At 42.5% G+C, this 16,824-nt stretch overlaps 1 protein-coding gene across 1 annotated transcript in view; it reads left to right on the forward strand.

Moving 5' to 3' along the window:
* LOC126281967 (nose resistant to fluoxetine protein 6-like) overlaps nucleotides 1-16,824 on the forward strand; it is a 381,389-nt gene that overhangs the window by 294,629 nt on the left and 69,936 nt on the right. The window contains exon 9 of the mRNA XM_049981343.1: nucleotides 5,172-5,365. Within this exon, the coding sequence (XP_049837300.1) occupies nucleotides 5,172-5,365 (194 nt within the window). The remainder of the gene's footprint in view (nucleotides 1-5,171; nucleotides 5,366-16,824) is intronic.

Raw genomic sequence — 16,824 nt, forward strand, 5'->3', positions numbered from 1 at the left:
AGTCCTGAGACTGGTTTGATGCAGCTCTCCATGCCACTCTATCCTGTGCAAGCCTCTTCATCTCCCAGTATGTACTGCAACCTAAATCCTTCTGAATCTGCTTAGTGTATTCATCTCTTGGTCTCCCTCTACGATTTTTACCCTCCACGCTGCCCTCCAATGCTAAATTTGTGATCCCTTGATGCCTCAAAACATGTCCTACCAACCGATCCCTTCTTCTAGTCAAGTTGTGCCACAAACTTCTCTTCTCCCCAATCCTATTCAATACCTCCTCATTAGTTACGTGATCTATCCACCTTATCTTCAGTATTCTTCTGTAGCACCACATTTCGAAAGCTTCTATTCTCTTCTTGTCCAAACTATTTATCGTCCATGTTTCATCCCATATATGGCTGCACTCCATACAAATACTTTCAGAAACGACTTCCTGACACTTAAATCTATATTCGATGTTAACAAATTTTTCTTCTTCAGAAAAGCTTTCCTTGCCATTGCCAGTCTACATTTTATATCCTCTCTACTTCGACCATCATCAGTTATTTTGCTACCCAAATAGCAAAACTCCTTTACTACTTTAAGTGTCTCATTTCCTATTCTACTTCCATCAGCATCATCGGACTTAATTCGACTACATTCCATTGTCATATTATATCCTCGTTTCAAGACACTATTCATTCTGTTCAACTGCTCTTCCAAGTCCTTTGCTGTCTCTGACAGAATTACAATGTCATCGGCGAACCTCAAAGTTTTTATTTCTTCTCCATGGATTTTAAAACTTACTCCGAATTTTTCTTTTGTTTCCTTTACTGCTTGCTCAATATACAGATCGAATAACATCGGGGACAGGCTACAGCCCTGTCTCACTCCCTTCCCCACCACTGCTTCCCGTTCATGCCCCTCGACTCTGGTTTGTGTATAAATTGTAAATAGCCTTTCGCTCCCTGTATTTTACCCCTGCCAACTTTAGAATTTGAAAGAGATTATTCAAGTCAACGTTGTCAAAAACGTTCTCTAAGTCTACAAATGGTAGAAACCTAGGTTTGCCTTTCCTTAATGTATTTTCTACGATAATTTGTATGGTCAGTATTGCCTCCCGTGTTCCAACATTTCTACGGAATCCAAACTGATCTTCCCCGAGGTCGGCTTCTACCAGTTTTTCCATTCGTCTGTAAAGAATTTGCGTTAGTATTTTGCAGCTGTGATTTATTAAACTAATAGTTCGGTAATTTTCATTTCTGTCAACACCTGCTTTCTTTAGGATTGGAATCATTATATGCTTCTTGAAATCTGACGGTATTTCGCCTGTCTCATACATCTTGCTCACCAGATGGTAGAGTTTTGTCAGGACTGGCTCTCCCAAGGCCGTCAGTAGTTCTAATGGAATGTTGTGTACTCGGGGGGGTTGTTTCGACTCAGGTCTTTCAGTGCTCTGTCAAACGCTTCACGCGGTATCGTATCTCCCATTTCGTCTTCATCTACATCCTCTTCCACTTCAATAATGTTTTCCTTAAGAACATCGCCCTTGTATAGACAGTCTTAATTATCTACTCAGAAAAAAGTGGTGTATCGCACAGTAATTTCTACATTCGAAGGGCGTCAACACTACAATTCGTGATGAGTGGTGGAAGCGTACTTCCTTACTCTCTTAAAATTACTGGGTGTTTTACAATCTCTGTGGCCTCTCTGTATAGCCTTTCATGGTGGCCCCTTGTGGTTGCCAGTGCTTGAGTCCTATAACAGTTCAATAGGAAGCAGGAAGGCGTGAAACTGAATGACTTTTGGATCCTGGTGCTGAGGAAGATGTGTACTAGTCTTTCACACAGCAACAGCGGACGATGGAAACCGACAACGAGCAATTGCCCTCGGTTAGGCAAATCATGTGACGTCATCCCATTGTGCAGTGCACGCTTAAACGGAATTTTGTTGCAGTCAGTAGCGAGCCAGTGTGTGAATCGGACACTCGGAGTAGCTACGATCCCCCTTGAAAATGTCCACCGGAAATAAGAACGAAACTTTTTGGCAGTGAACACATAGTGCGTACTGGGGCGATCACTCTGTTGTAGAAATAATTCAAAAGGCAAGAGCGCTTAAATACTGCTTACTGAATAACCGGTTTCAACACACTAAAGATCTGATGATGGCACAATTATCGTGTTGAAACCGGTTACTCAGTAAACAGTATTTAAGCGATCATGGCTTTTGAATTATTTCTGGGAACGAAATGTTGGCTTTAAATGTGAAATCCATTCGACCATGGCATAAGAGCTGGAACATTTTATTAATGGTGAGTAGTAGTAGTCACAGAGACATCCATTAACAAAATAAGACGATTAATCAGAGTTGTACAAATGTAGACTAGTGTAAGTAAACACAAAGTACATCTGCAGTTATGGATACATCCGATCTACAGTGGAAATGCTGGCTGTGTTGTTCAGGTATCTTGTAATTATATAATTCATAGACTCCAGCGGCCAAAGGCAGTTAACATAAAAATAGACCCAGAAGAAAGTGATTGTAACCGTAGGCGAGATTTTAATCTCATTAGTAATAGTTTTTTATAATACGATATGGTACCAGGTTTTAAATTGTAAGACACTTCCATGGGCAGATGTGGATCCTGACCACAATCTATTGGTTATGACCTGTAGATTAAAACTGAAGAAACTCCAAAAGGTGGGAATTTAAGGAGATGGGACCTGGATAAACTGAAAGAATAAGAGGTTGTACAGAGTTTCAGGGAGAGCATAAGGGAACAACTGACAGTAATGGGGGAAAGAAATACAGTAGAAGAAGAATGGGTAGCTTTGAGGGATGAAGTGGTGAAGGCAAAAGAGGATCAAGTAGGTAAAAAGATGAGGGTTAGTAGAAATCCTTGGGTAACAGAAGAAATATTAAATTTAATTGATGAAAAGAGAAAATATAAAAATGCAGTAAATGAAGCAGTAAAAAGGGAATACAAACGTCTCAAAAATGAGATCGACAGGAAGTGCAAAATGCCTAAGCAGGGATGACTAGAGGACAAATGTAAGGATGTAGAGGCTTATCTCACTAGGGGTAAGATAGATACTGCCTACAGGAAAATTAAAGAGACCTTTGGAGAAAAGAGAACCACTTGTATGAATATCAAGAGCTCAGATGGAAACCCAGTTCTAAGAAAAGAAGGGAAGGCAGAAAGGTGGAAGGAGTATATAGAGGGTCTATACAAGGGCAATGTACTTGAGGACAATATTATGGAAATGGAGGAGGATGTGGATGAGGATGAGATGGGAGATGCGATACTGCATGAAGAGTTTGACAGAGCATTGAAAGACCTGAGTCGAAACAACCCCCGCGAGTACACAACATTCCATTAGAACTACTGACGGCCTTGGGAGAGCCAGTCCTGACAAAACTCTACCATCTGATGAGCAAGATGTATGAAACAGGCGAAATACCCTCAGACTTCAAGAAGAACATAATAATTCCAATCCCAAAGAAAGCAGGTGTTGACAAAAGTGAAAATTACCGAACTATCAGTATAATAAGCCACAGCTGCAAAGTATTAACACGCATTCTTTACAGACGGATGGAAAAACTAGTAGAAGCCGACCTTGGGGAAGATCAGTTTGGATTCTGTAGAAATACTGGAACACGTGAGGCAATACTGACCTTATGACTTATCTTAGAAGAAAGATTAAGGAAAGGCAAACCTACGTTTTTAGCATTTGTAGACTTAGAGAAAGCTTTTGACAATGTAGATTGGAATACTTTTTTTTTAATTCTAAAGGTGGCAGGGGTAAAATACATGGAGGGAAAGGCTATTTACAATTTGTACAGAAACCAGATGACATTTATAAGAGTCGAGGGACATGAAAGGGAAGCAGTGGTTGGGAAGGGAGTGAGACTGGGTTGTAGCCTGTCCCCGATGTTATTCAGTCTGTATATTGAGCAAGCACTAAAGGAAACAAAAGAAAAATTCGGAGTAGGTATTAAAATCCAGGGAGAAGAAATAAAAACTTTGATGTTCGCCGATGACATTGTAATTCTCTCAGAGACAGCAAAGGACTTGGAAGATCAGCTGAATGGAATGGACAGTGTCTTGAGAGGAGTATATGAGATGAACATCAACAAAAGCAGAACGAGGATAATGGAATGTAGTCGAATTAAGTCGGGTGATGCTGAGGGAATTAGATTAGGAAATGAGACACTTAAAGTAGTAAAGGAGTTTTGCTATTTATGAAGTAAAATAACTGATGATGGTCGAAGTAGAGAGGATATAAAATGTAGACTGGCAATGGCAAGGAAAGCTTTTCTGAAGAAGAAAAATTTGTTAACATCGAATATAGATTTAAGTGTCAGGAAGTCGTTTCTAAAAGTATTTGTATGGAGTGCAGCCATATATGGGATGAAACATGGACGATAAATAGTTTGGACAAGAAGAGAATAGAAGCATTCGAAATGTGGTGCTACAGAAGAATTCTGAAGATTAGATGGGTATATCACATTACTAATGAGGAGGTATTGAATAGAATTGGGGAGAAGAGGAGTTTGTGGCACAACCTATACAAGATGAAGGGACCGGTTGGTAGGACATGCTCTGAGACATCAAGGGATCACCAATTTGGTATTTGAGGGCAGCGTGGAGGGTAAAAATCGTAGAGGGTGACCATGGGATGAATACACTAAGCAGACTCAGAAGGATGTAGCTTGCAGTAACTATTGGGAGAAGAAGAAGCTTGCACAGGATACAGTAGCATGGAGAGCTGCATCAAACAAGTCTCAGGACTGAACATAACAACAACAACAATTAAGACTGTATCACTACCTTCATAAAGTTTCAGAGGGAATGAGAACTGATGGTTTTATCGAGTTGGTCAAAGAAATGAAAAGTGGACCACAAGTCTAAGGTGCTTTCCCACATTGAACATGTGCCCAAGTCGCGAGTGCAGTGCTGTAACGCAAGCGCCGCTCTTCTGCGCAGTAGCCGGCCGCTGTGACCGAGCGGTTCTAGGCGCTTCAGTCTAGAACCGCGAGACCGCTACGGTTGCAGGTTCGAATCCTGCCTCAGGCATGGATGTGTGTGATGTCCTTAGGTTAGTTAGGTTTTAGTAGTCCTAAGTTATAGGAGGGCTGATGACCTCAGATGTTAAGTCCCATAGTGGTCAGAGCCATTTGAACCATTTTCTGCGCAGTGCATGAGCCACTCGTGGTACCTGGCGGCGGACATGCAGCTCTACTGGGTGTCTCCGCTGGTGCTGTGGCCCATGTTCCGGTGGCCGCGGCTGGGCCGCGCCCTCCTCCTCATGGCTGTCTTCGGAGGCACCGCCGCCATGTTCTGCGTCACCTTTGTCCACAGTCTGCCCTGGGCCGACCTCCACGGCCTTGCGTGAGTCATTCTTCCATCTATAAAGGGCGAATAAAACGTTTCCGTTCAGAGGCCGTACAGTCCATAACGAGCATGTCATCAGGGAAAATCACCTCAGCATGGAGGCAATCATCCCATTGATGCGCCACGTTGATGATACCCATGTACTAACTTCTTGCTGCACATTCTCGTACGAGAGGTATCATCGAGCCTTCAAGTTCTTTTCTAAGAGACCGAAGACGTGATAAAGGCATAGGATGGGATCAGGACTATAGGGCGGGTGCTCATGTGTCTCCCACTTTGATGATAGTGGCCTCCAAGGTCGACTGATATCATTTGTCGAGTCGCGACCAGCATGGACCTTGGCGCACCATTCTGGTACGGCGGTATTCGACAGACATGCTGTCCCATACACATTCTTCATTCTCCAGTAGATGACTGCCGGTATTTATCCTTCGACAGCCAAGAAAAGGAAAACAGCACGTTGGTCGTGTTTGGACGCATTTTATAACAGCGTTTACACCTGCAAATATACCTGAAAGGCAAAATGCCACACTAAAGCTTTGTCTACATGTCGGTGTTTATATAACTGCGTTGGAGTCGCGCTACATTGCATATACGCTGCAACAATTCCCTCAAATGGAAACTTTTTAATCGTTCTGTATATCGGAGTTATGATTGTTATTGATCTGGTAATCAGTATTGTAACAGATTTGTCATATCAACTGCTCTCAGTGCACTTGTCACGTTAACTCTCAATGAAAGTCCTCTCTTTCGACAGCACTCACCAGTGTTGTCGTTGTCAGGAAAGCAGCTGACTCCCAAAAAGCTAAGAGAATCTCACACATGTAACAAATCTAGCAATCCCCACCGCGACCAGGGATTATTCTGGCTCCAAAGACTTTTTTTTTTTTTGTCACGAGATATAATGATGAAGAAACTCTACCAAGATTAAATCGTATCATAGGTACCGTCGAATGCTTAACACATAGGAGTTGAGGGGGTGAAAGAGAGCAATTCATTTACTATTATTTATGTAAGCACATCTGAGTTACACCTTACTAGCTGTTACCCATGCCTGGGCTCCAATATCAGTGCTTTTGTTATGATGAATGATAGGGAGGAGGTATACTATTGTAAGCGGAATAATGGCAGCTGCCCTCAAATTTCTGCCACCTCCAATTGCCCCAAGCAGTGTCGCTGCCATGCAGTGCATGAAGAGGGGTGTGGGCAGAAGTATGCATCTCTCCATAGTACTATTGAAGTAGTTATACATTATACAACAACTATATATATATCATTAGTAGCCTATGTTCTTCCTCAGGGTTCAAGCTATCTCCATACCAAATTTCATCAAAACCAGCTAAGCAGTTTAGGCACACATACAGAACATATTTCCTTTGCATTTATAATGGTAGTATGGATGCTCACTAATATTCTGTAGATGTTATAAATTGAAGTCCCTGCGAAGTATTATTGTTTGTTTTGAAATCTAATCTCAGGAACTACTGTAGTAATTTGGATACAGTTTTCAGTAACAGATAGACAGAATCACGTGGAAGGTTTGTGTAGGTATATTACTTATTCTTAAGCTATAATGGGTATCTAATACATATTTCTCTACTTGTTTGATATTTAATGGCGTTTGGAGTTACATCTTGTGGCAGTGGTGGAAGCTATGGTTTGGGAAGCTAGAGATGAAACGGTATCTGATGGGGAAAATCAATAAACATCTGACACAATAGAGACCAGCAAAGCTTGTCCAGGGTCTATGGGTATTATGAATCGAAGACTCCCGCCGCGATTGTCAGTCTGTATGTGAAAGCTAATCTCAGGAACTACTGTAGGGGTTTCTATACGATTTTTACTAATAGAAAGACTGATTCACAAGGAAGCATTTACCATATGGCTACATATTATAAACACGTCTCCTATTTATAGATACTTAATGTTACCTGTGCAGGGTTGCAGCAAATTTGTGGTAATGAATAACTAAGTGGAACGGATTAAATTCACTATTATCTGAACACCAACACACCAGATAACGTTACCGTTTGTAAAAACACATCCTTACCATATGCTATGTTTTTCTATATCCAATAATACTTCAAACATTCTAGCAGCGCTGTTCAGTTATTGCACATTTTCAGCCTTTTTCATTGGAAAACTGTAATAAATTCGACCGTATGCTACGCACTGTCTTCAGTATTGAAGGAATGTATCACCTCGGTCCTGACCCTAAAATACCCAGAACCTCGCATTACCTATAATTTCCCAGCACACCTCACATTTCGAGGCAACAAATTCTCAAACAGTTGTGAAATATGGGGTTGAGCAGTGAACACAGTAACAGCATGTGAATACACGCAAAGGAATATGCCAAGAAACTGCAGTCAACATCTCGGCATGATAATTTACAAACATAATATGTAAAGAACATATCATAAAACACCGCAAGACAAAGTAAAATGTAATGAATAATGTATTATTAAAACTCACTAGTCAGTTGATGAGCATGTGAGTTTTGAATAAGACCCCCTCATGAAAAGATTTTTAACTATCAATTTCATGGATTATTTTATGGAACATCACCGAAATAATTAAATTTATAGGAGATTTGTAATAACAAAAATAAGACTAAGCAAATTTTCGTTCTGTTGCACATGTTAAGCGTACTGTAGTGACATACCACCCTCATATTCCAGCAGCTGTGGTAACGCCTATCACAGACACCATTTCTTCCACGATTTATGAAACGTCCCCTTAGAAAAATTATACAAGACTCTGCTTAAGCTGAAACACAATATTTTTTTTGCGCAACGCAATCTGACTTCCAAAAATCCCTACGAAAGAATGGCCCTGACTAACATTAACCTATACGTTTCACAAATCACTTACCTCACAAAAAATCTTCGTTACTCGAACTACTGCAACACAGCGAGCACCACTACTGCCAGCTAAATAAAAGATTCAAACTACGGAAGGCACTTACTACTGATAGGTATAGTTAGCAAATGAAAGATTTTAATAGAGAACAAACAGTGTATTTACCTTAATAGTCAAAATATGTATGATAGTTCATGACATCCAGTCTTACAAATTACAAAACTCCGCCATCTCTCTCCCCACGTCCACCACTGCTGGCGGCTCACCTCCAACTGCGCAACGCTACGCACTGTTAGCATCCAGCTGCCGCTGCCCGACACTACAATGGCAGACAACAATGCAAACTAAACACAGACTGCGCACAGCACAGCCAGTGATTTTTCATACCGTGCGCTAAGCGGCGTTACCAATAAGAAAACCTAAACAGCCTACTTACAGATTTTGTGTGATACAGTTGTTTTTTGTCCTTCCGTTTTCTCTGTGTAGCTCTTCTATTTGAGTACTCAAATCAGCTGCCTTGGTTGCTGATCGAGATTAGTTCAACAGTTACTTGTCTTAATGAACAATAGCTAATGTGGCATCGTTGGCCAGCCAGAGTATGTGTGTATGGAAAAAATAAAGCTGTTTATGATACATGGGGAACTCTCTTTCTGCTCTCTCATGCCAAATATACACTAAGGTGACAGAAGTCAGAGAATACCTCTTAGTATAGGGTCAGACCTCCTTTTGCGCAGCGTAGTGCAGTAGCATGACGTGGCGTGGATTCGACAAGTCATCGAAAGTCCCCTGCTGAAACATTGAGCCACGCAGCATTTGTAGCCGTCCATACTTGCGGAAGTGTTGTCGGTGCACGATTTTGTGCACGAACTGTCCTCTACATTATGTCCCATTAATGTTCGATAGGATTCATGCTGGGCGGTCTGGGTGGATAACCATTCGTTCGAATTGTGCAAAATGTTCTTCAAATCGATGACGAACTGTTGTGGCCAGGTGACATGGCGCATTGTAGTCCATAAACTGACATGACTGGCTGCAAGTGGTCTCAAAGTAGCTGAGCATCCAGAGTAGCCAATCCATTACAAGTAAACACGCCCGACATCATTATGGCGCCAGCAGCAGCTTTCTCAGTGCCTTGTTGACGACTAGGGTCAATGGCTTCTTGGAGTCTGTACCACATTCGAACTCTTCCATTACATCTTACCAACTAAAATTAGGACTCATATGACCGTACCACGTTTTTTCAGTCGTCTTTTGCCGGACCGATCTGGTCACGAACCAAGGAGAGGCGCTGCAGGCGATGTCGTGCTGTTAGGAAAGGCTCTCATCTCTTGTCATTGCCCATTAAGGCCAAATTTCACCCCACTATCCTAGCGAATACGTTCGTTGTACGTCCCACATTGATTTCTGGGGTTATTTCAAGAAGAGTTGTTTGTCTGCTAGTACTGACAACTCTATGTAGACGTCTTTGCCTTCCGTCTTTATGTGAAGGCCGGCAGCCACTGTAATGCTCTCGGTGAGAGGAACCGTGTGAAATTTGGTATTCTCGGCACACTCTTGACAATGTGGATCTTGGAATACTGAATTCCCAAATGAATTCTGAAATGGAATGTCCCATACGCCTAGCTACAACTGCCATTCATCGTTCGAAGTCAATTAATTCTCGGCCATAGTCTGGTCGGAAACTTTTTCATAAAAATCATGATAAATGACAGCTCCGCCGATGCACTACCCTTCTATACCCTGTGTAAGCAATAACACTGCCATCTGTATATGTGCATATCGGTATCCCACGACTTTTTGTCAACTCAGTGTACATGCAGCTTGATATTAAAATCGAATATGCATTTGACTGGAACTGAAGTAGACACGAATACTAGAAGATAATATAAAAATCTAATTATTCACTGTTACTGAGTCAGCCATGCAGAGTACGAATCTTTAACTCATTGAGCTCACTCCGTATACATCCAAAGACACTCACACATGCTATTCGCGTCGATATATTTAGTCTGGGACTTATCAATCTAGAATTGAAGTAAAAATAATACCCATTGCCCAATTTCGACCATGGTTTTTGGAAGGTTCCCCTTGTTTGAAAGGCAAATGGCAGTTCTGGGATTCTCTTCCAAATATAGCCAATTGGGACTCATTCTACCACACTACCATCTTCCGTGTTATTTCAGTGAAATGTCCCTAAGTTTATCTTGGGCTGTTACGTGAGCAGTAAACTCTAAATAGAAAGTGAAAAACTCTGATCCTTATGTTCCCGCCTCCACACACAGCTCATTGCGAATCCCGCATACCACCTAAAAGTAATGACGCACAACCTCTTTCACGTTTTAATCACGGTGAAACATGGCGAGCTATTTTGTGTGCTATTTCCACTCTATATGAAGTCAATTAAGGAATGAGTGAATGATAACGGTGCTTATTACGTGATGCAATGATCGTAGTCTCCTCTGAACTTCCACATATTAACCGAAATGTTCGATACCGTATAAACTGTGCCATGTTTAGACTAATTTTCTTAGTTAAAGTATATATTTCTCATCTGAAGGTATCTCTGAACGTATTTGACTATCTAAATCTGTTTTTCTGTTAACATATTTTTAGTATTCATGTCGATCCATTTTGTAGTATCAATCTGGTATAATGAAAATTAGTAATCACAGTCCACAGTTTAAATGGCCTAAAAATTACAGGAAATATAACTTGGTTATGCTTCAATTTTCATGTAAAGAAAATTTCTGTCTTCATTTATATTTTTTGTAATTTAATTATCTATAATGAGAGCATTCTTATAAAATAACAGGAAGCTTAAATTGTTGATATTGTCAAAAATTTCAATCTTTGTTATTAAACATTAGGCCTATAAATCTTCATGTAAACAATTATTTTCAGGAAACAATATATAAACTAAATCTGTAAAACAGCTGTGAGTACGGGGCATGAGTCGTGCTTGGGTAGCTCAGATGGTAGAGCACTTGCCCGCAAAAGGCAAAGGTCCCAACTTCGGGTCTCGGCCCGGCACACAGTTTTAATCTGCCAGGGAGTTTCAAGACAGTCGTATAACTACTAATTTGGACCACATCTTGCTTTAAGAGGTATGGAAGTTGGGCTCGCAATATATAATGTGATTTTGGTGCCAAGTGCATCAGAGTAACGTCAGATTTGGATAAGACAGCGTTAAGAGTGGTTTTAGTAGCTACTGAGATTGATACATGATGCTGCCTGATCGACTATTTTCTTCGTCAGGCTCAAGGAAGCTGCACAATCTATATACGAAAAATGTTGTAAAATGCATGTCACGAACATATGGCAAATAAGAAAATAGATAAAAGCAACATAATTTTCCAGTGACTTATCATATAAACAACCCTGGATAAAATCTTCAAACAAGTGGAACAAACTGAGACTCATCTGCTACTCATCTGCAAATAATGTGTTTATGCCCTTACCAAATTACTTAAACAATGTTCGTACTATCAAACAGTGAATAACATTTAGTAATTTCTGCTTCTTTCTATACTGAAGCGCCACAAAACTAGTATAGGCATGCACATTCAAATACAGAGATATGTAAACAGGATGAATACGGCGCTGCGGTCGGCAACGCCTATATATGAAAATAAGTGTCTGACGCAGTTGTTAGATCGGTTATTGCTGTTACAATGGCAGGCTATAAAGATTTAACCGAGTTTGAATGTCGTGTTACAGTCGGCGCACGAGCTATGGGACACAGCGTCTCCGAGGTAGCGATGAAGTGGGGATTTTCCATTTCGCGAGTGTACGGCGAATATCAGGAATCCCGTAAAACATCAAATCCTCGACATCCCTGCGGCCGGAAAAAGATCATGCAAGGACGGTATCAACGACGACTGAAGAGAATCGTTCAACGTGACAGAAATACAACGCCTCTGCAAACTGCTGCAGATTTTAATGGGGCCATTAACAAATATCGACCAGCAAACCATTCAACGAAACATCATCGATATGGGCTTTCGGAGCCGAAGGCCCACTCATGTACCTTTGCTGACTGCACGACACACAGCTTTACGCATAGCCTTGGCCCGTCAACACCTATGTTGGACTGTTGATGACTGGAAACATGTTGCCTGGTCGAACGAGTCTAGTTTCAAATTGTATCGAGGGGATGGACATTTACGGATATGGAGACAACCTCATGAATCCATGGACTCTGCATGTCAGCAGGGGACTGTTGAAGCTGGTGGAGGCTCTGTAATGGTGTGGGGCGCTCGCAGTTGGAGTGATATTGGACGCCTGATATGTCTGGACACGAATCTGACAGTTGACAGGTAGGTAGGCATCCTGTCTGATCACCTGCATCCACTCATGTTCATTCTGACGACTTGGGCTATTCCAGCATGACAATGCGACACTCCACGCATCCATAATTGCTAAAGAGTGGCTCCAGGAACACTCTCCTCAGTTTACACATTTCCGCTGCCCACCAAACTCCCCAGATATGAACATTTTTGAGCATATCTGGTATTTTTCCAAAGAAAATTCCGCACTGGCTGTATGAATGATTTTTATTAAATCTGCGACCGATTTCTTACCACTTATCGGTGCATCCTCAGGCAATGCTATTTATAACATAGTAACGTTGAACATTGCCCTGTAGTCACTCCCCACCACTCACGTCCAATATATCGTCATCTGGTGGAAGCGGTAGTTAAAATTTAAAATCTGTTTAAATTTTTTTTTTTTTAAATGACGTGAGCGCTTTCCGGGTTTCGGCCAGTCAGTCAGGCCGTGTCCACTGCTGCGCGGCTCCTCTGAGCTTGCACAGTCATTGCCGCTCCCGTCATTTAAAAATTGGACGTGAATGGTGGGGAGTGGCTGCAGGTCAATGTTCAACGTTACTATGTTATTAATAGCATTGCCTGAGGATGCACCGATAAGTGGTGTGAAACCGGTCGCAGATTTAATAAAAATCATTCAAACAGTTAGCGCGGAATTTTCTTTGGAAAAATGTCGAAGTTTGGCGGTGTTACATATCTGGTATGCCTTGCAACTTGCTGTCCACAAGAGATCTCCACCCCCTTCCACTCTGACGGATTTATAGTCAGTTCTGCAGGGGAACGAGAAATACAACAGAATGAATAGGGTGTAATGTTTAAGTACACAGTTAAGACTTAAGTAATATGCACTACTTCAGATGTTAGTCGAGTCCATGCCACGTCGTGTTGAGGCATTTCTGCGTGCTCGCGGGGACCCTATTCGATATTAGGCAGATGTACCATTCTCCTTGGCTCTTCGTGTATGTGAACAATAAAAAAGCGAAAGCATTATAGTGGGCAATGCAATGTTTATTAAAGTACATCGAAACCCAGAGACTGGACACGCTGCGCTCTTTCGAGCCTCGTAATTTCATTTTAACATGATGCTGGAAAGGCCTTTGTCCTGAATGACTGTTAGGAATGTGGGAAGTCACAGTGAGTCGGATTTGGGACGGGACGGGCATATTTGCAACGGAAAAAATACGACTCTCTGCCATGATCGGTGACTGCGGCCTCAGGCGCCTGTGTTCGTGGGAGATGGGTCGCCATTGCGGAACCAGGGAGCCCAGCGGCTGTTGTGTATTTTAATACCTGAGCTTTCTGGCGACTAAACTAAGACCTAGTCGCCACGCAAACGGCGGAAGAGCTCCGCTTTTCTGTATTTCTAAAAATGCTTTCGTAGATCGCCATGGCTCGCTTTCCCAAAGGAACAAGGAGTGCTGACATAATGGACCTAATCTTGTGTACGGTTCTCTAATTTCATGGAAGTCTGATGAGAGAGTAGTTTTCGGAGAGAAAGCGAGCCATTGATAAATTAATCAGTATCATCTCGAAGACGAACCTAAAAATGGTTCAAATGGCTCTGAGCACTATGGGACTTAACTGCTGAGGTCATCAGTCAACTACAACTTAGAATACTTAAACCTAACTAAACTAAGAACATCACACACATCGATTGTGAGGCAGGATCCGAACCTGCGCCCGTAGCGGTCGCGCGGTTCCAGACTGTAGCGCCTAGAACCGCTCGGCCACCCAGGCCGGCGAAGCTAAAGTGACTTTCTTTTTTTAATAAGTGGAAAGGAGATATTGTGATGTGATTGGATTGGTATCGTGAAGCGTTGTCTTGTCGGTATTCTGTATGCTGTAGGAAAACCACGTTGCTGGACCGCTATGTATGTATGCATTTCTCGCTGTTGGCGGACGTATACGGCTTGGAGGAGAAATATTGTTGGGGATGGGGAGACAGTAGAAAATAAAGAGTGAGTGATGAGAGTACGTCATGGATAGATTTCGGAGTGCGTGACTGGGACGCCGAAGTCGTGAACCACAGAGCATACCTTAACGAGCGACCGGGCTTCTGAGCTTCAACCGAAGCACCGCGCCCCCATCTTCTACAGCTGAGCCAACAACACGTCAGCGGCATCCGGAACAGCTGTTCAAGAATAATTACGGCTAGCGGAATTTGCAGCACCAGCGTGACAGAGTATTCTTGGTTCACACTTGTGGATTTCCGTGCTATATCCTGTCTACGATTGACTGTTTCTGTATTAAGCGCACGAGCTCTTCATTAACCGGCAGACGTCCAGTCACTGTGTTCGTTTGCGGTTAACGAATTGTCAGACCAAATTAATGTTTGATATTTTGCGTTTTAAGGGCTTAGTTATCTTGTTGGGGATAGTAGCTCTGCAAACCATTCAAAATCCAGTAGTTAAGTTACGGGCATCGATTTTACACTGAGGTGACAAAGTCATAGGATAGGGATATGCACAGGTGCAGATGGCGATAGCATCGGGTACACGAGGTATAAAAGGGAACTGGATTTGGCACAGCTGTCGCTTGTGCTCAGATGGTTCATGTGTAAACGTTTCCGGCGTGATTATGGCCGCGCGACGGTAAGTAATAGATTTTGAATACGGAATAATGATTGAAGCTAGTCGCATGCGACGTTATATTTCGTAAATCCTTAGGGCACTCAGTAGTCCTACAGCCACAGCGTCAAGAGTGTGTCGAGAAACCAAATTTCAGGCATTGCCTCTCACCATGGACAACGCAGTGGCCGACGGTCTTCACTTAGCGACAAGAGCAAGGCATTTGCGTAGAATTGTCAGTGCTAACAGACAAGCAACACAAGGTGAAACAGCCGCAGAAATCACTGTGGGACGTACGATGAACATATCCGTTAAGACAGTGCTGCGAAATCTGGCGCTGATAGGCTATGGCAGCAGACGACCGACGCGAGTCGCTTTGCTACCAGCACGACATCGCCTGCAGCGCCTCTCTTTTGCTTGTGACCAGTTGGAGCCTGGACGACTGGAGAACCGTGATCTGGTGAGATGAGCCACGATCCCAGTTGGTAAGAGCTGATAGTGGGATTCGAGTGTAGCGCAGACCCCACGAAGCCACGGGCCCAGGTTGTCGACTTTGCAGTCTGGTGCTGGCTCCATAAGGGTCTGGGCCGTGTTTACATGGAATGGACACGGCCCTCTGATCCCACTAAACCGACCATTGACTGGAAATGGTTAAGTTCGGCTTCTTGGAGACTATCTTCTGCCATTCATGGACTTAGTCTTCCCAGACAACCACGGAATTTTTTTGGATGAGAATGCGCCATGCCACCGGGTCACAACCGTTTGCGACTGGTTTGAATTCGAGGTAATGATTTGGCCACCTATCTAACATTTATGTGACATAATCCAGAGGCCAGTTCTTGTACAAAATCCTGCACCGGCAACACTTTTGCCATTATGGACTGCTACAGGCGTGCAGCATCCCTCAATATTTCTGCAGGGAACTTCTCAGGGTTTATTGAGTCTATGCCACGTTCAGCTCTTGCACTACGCCGGGTAAAAGGAGATGCGACATGGCAGCACGATGTTAGGAGGTATCTCATGACCTTTGTCACCTCATTGCATAAATCATTCAGAAATTTTTAGTAATCCGTTAGTTCTTACGATGTTTTGTTAAACAAATATTGTGTTCATCGAAAGATTATTTCTGATAGAAGCCTTTCATTCATATTAAAATTAAAAAATGTTTGATTCTCCATTTTAGGATCTATTTTTAAGGCCTTAGAAACCACGTTATCCATTGTGAACATTAAGGGATCGGATAGCTTTTCTGTGCAGGGGTTTCACATTGGTAACTTGAAGTGTGGACTACAATCTGTGTCAGCTCAAACACGATTTTCTGCTTACTAATAAGGCTGCGCTCAGCAGTAGCGGATTTTTCTACATTTCTGTACTTCATGTGCTGCTTACATCCGAAACAGCACCGGGTAACTATTCGATTAGTGTGCAACATTCACAGGGGATGAAACTGCAAGAGCACTTGCCCGCGAAAAGGCAAAGGTCCCAAGTTCGAGTATCGGTCTGGCACAGAGTTTTAATCCGCCAGGAAGTTTCATATCAGCGCACACTCCGCTGCAGGGTAAAAATCTCATTCTGCTTCAGAGGGGAAGCCTGGGACATCGAGGACTTGGCTATCTTTCACAGGGAGCAACACCTCGTAATCTTACTCTCCTACACATCACCATTTAAGTTCTCATTCCTTGCACAAATTTTGAAAACTTCG

The sequence above is a fragment of the Schistocerca gregaria genome, chromosome 7 (assembly GCF_023897955.1).
Source record: "Schistocerca gregaria isolate iqSchGreg1 chromosome 7, iqSchGreg1.2, whole genome shotgun sequence".
NCBI classification, from domain to species: domain Eukaryota; kingdom Metazoa; phylum Arthropoda; class Insecta; order Orthoptera; family Acrididae; genus Schistocerca; species Schistocerca gregaria.